The 1887-nt window shown below is 54.0% G+C and overlaps 1 protein-coding gene across 1 annotated transcript in view; it reads left to right on the top strand.

The window, feature by feature from the left end:
- Positions 1 to 1887, top strand: part of KMT5A (lysine (K)-specific methyltransferase 5A) — a 72671-nt gene that overhangs the window by 29929 nt on the left and 40855 nt on the right. The window contains exon 6 of the mRNA XM_015567254.1: positions 553 to 612. Coding sequence (XP_015422740.1) covers positions 553 to 612 — 60 coding nt within the window. The remainder of the gene's footprint in view (positions 1 to 552; positions 613 to 1887) is intronic.

Here is a 1887-nt window from a genome sequence, read left to right as displayed (position 1 = left end):
TGGGTGCTGCCCCGTGTGCTGGGCTGGGGCTGCTGGTCTGGCTCTGACAGGTCTCTGCAGGGTCTTGCGCACGGACAGACAGGGGGACCGGGAGGGGGCGGCCCTGGGGACAGGTGAGCCCGAGCACCCCTCTCCTCTCCAGCTCCTCCGTTCAGGACGTTGACTTTGGGGTGCAAGGCCTTTCTCACCCACGCCCCGTCCGATGGGCACAGCCTCCCGTCAGCTCCAGCTGACTTTGTATCAAGTCAGAGTCCTGATTTTGGATGTCGGCAATCTAAATATTTTTCAAAACACTGCATGGCCCAAACAGAACACAGCCACACCCCGATTCTGCCTTGGGCCTTTTCTGTGTCCCTCCTGGTCCAGTGGAGCCCCAGCTGGCAAACTGTCCACACCAGATGGGCAGTGAGGAAAGGATGGGGGTGCTGGGGGGGTTGGGCATCCCCGGGGACCGATGTCATGGAGGCTGACTCTGGGTGACCTTGTGGCGTGGCCCCGCTGGGTCCAGAGTGGCCTGGAGGAAGGCTGACGCGCCCCGTGTTTTCTTCCCAGTTTGAAGAAAGGAGAAGACTAGACGAATTGATCGAAAGTGGAAAGGAAGAAGGCATGAAGGTAAGGGGGCGGGCTGTGGGCAAGGTCAGAGTGACGCCTCACTGCTTCAGTCCTTTCGTGGTTACTGGCTAGTGGCACTGTTCATTGGTCGAAGGGCCAAATGCCAGAACCGTTGTCAAGGTGCGACTCATGCGGAAACATAGTGGACTCTGTGAGATGTTAGCCCAAGGAAACGTTTTTAAAATTATGGTGAAACACGTATAACATAAAATTCAGGATTTTAGCCCTTTCAAAGTGCACCATTAAGTGGCATCGAGTGCACTCACAGTGTTGTGCACTGAGTACCCCTGTCCACTTCAGAACCTTTTTATCTTCTCAAACGGAACCGGAAACCCCGTCCCCATTAGCAGGTGCGCCCCAGCCCCTGACACCCAACAGTCAGCTTCCTGTCTCTGGACCTGCCTGTGCCTGACCGTCCTACAGGCGGGATCGTAGAAGAGGGAGCTGCTGTGTCTGGCTTCCTCCATTGAGCACCATGTCTGGGGCAACTTTTAAAAGGAGAAACGAATACATTTTTCCTTAACTCTGTTTTCCTGGGAAGTGGCAATGCCCAAGAAACTTGCTTTTCTCCTGGTAAATTTCAAACACATTTGGGTGGATGAGAGGAGAGGAACTCTGGTAGCCGGACGGGTCTGGGCTGGGATTCAGGGGCAGAAAGCTGTAGTCTCCACCACTATCTAGGGAGATCTGGACTGAAGTCGGGGCCCTGAAGGAGAGACTCAGAATCCTGGGTCCTCCTGCTCCCCCGAAGAGGCCAGCTGCGTGGACTTGAGTCCGTGCTACACCACTTCCTAGCCACATGGCCTCGGACGTGGGTCTGCCCCCTCTGAGCCTCAGTTTTCTCACCCGCAAAATGGGGCAACGCCCACCTAGCAGATTTCTCAGAAGATAGGTGACACGGCTTTGCAAATGGGCACAAGGGAACCTTCTGGGTGATGGGTGGTGGTGATAGTTGCACCCCGGTGTACATTTAAATATACATTGAAGCCCTAACTGGTTGGGCTCAGTGGATAGAGCGTTGGCCTGTGGACTGAAAGGTCCTGGGTTCGATTCCGGTCAGGGGCATGTGCCGTGGTTGTGGCTGCATCCCCACTAGGAGGTGTGCAGGAGGCAGCTGATCGATGTTTCTAACTCTTTATCGTTTCTAACTCTCTATCCCTCTCCCTTCCTCTTTGTAAAAAAATCAATAAAATATATTTTTTTAAAAAGTGAAATGATCCCGATTTTTAAGAATGTTGCAGTTGAGCCTGGCCATTGTGGCTCGGTGGGTGAGTG

Source organism: Myotis davidii, unplaced genomic scaffold, assembly GCF_000327345.1.
Source record: "Myotis davidii unplaced genomic scaffold, ASM32734v1 scaffold223, whole genome shotgun sequence".
NCBI classification, from domain to species: domain Eukaryota; kingdom Metazoa; phylum Chordata; class Mammalia; order Chiroptera; family Vespertilionidae; genus Myotis; species Myotis davidii.
The sequence above is the reverse complement of the archived record's forward strand: the minus strand, read 5'-3'. Positions and strand labels throughout refer to the sequence as shown.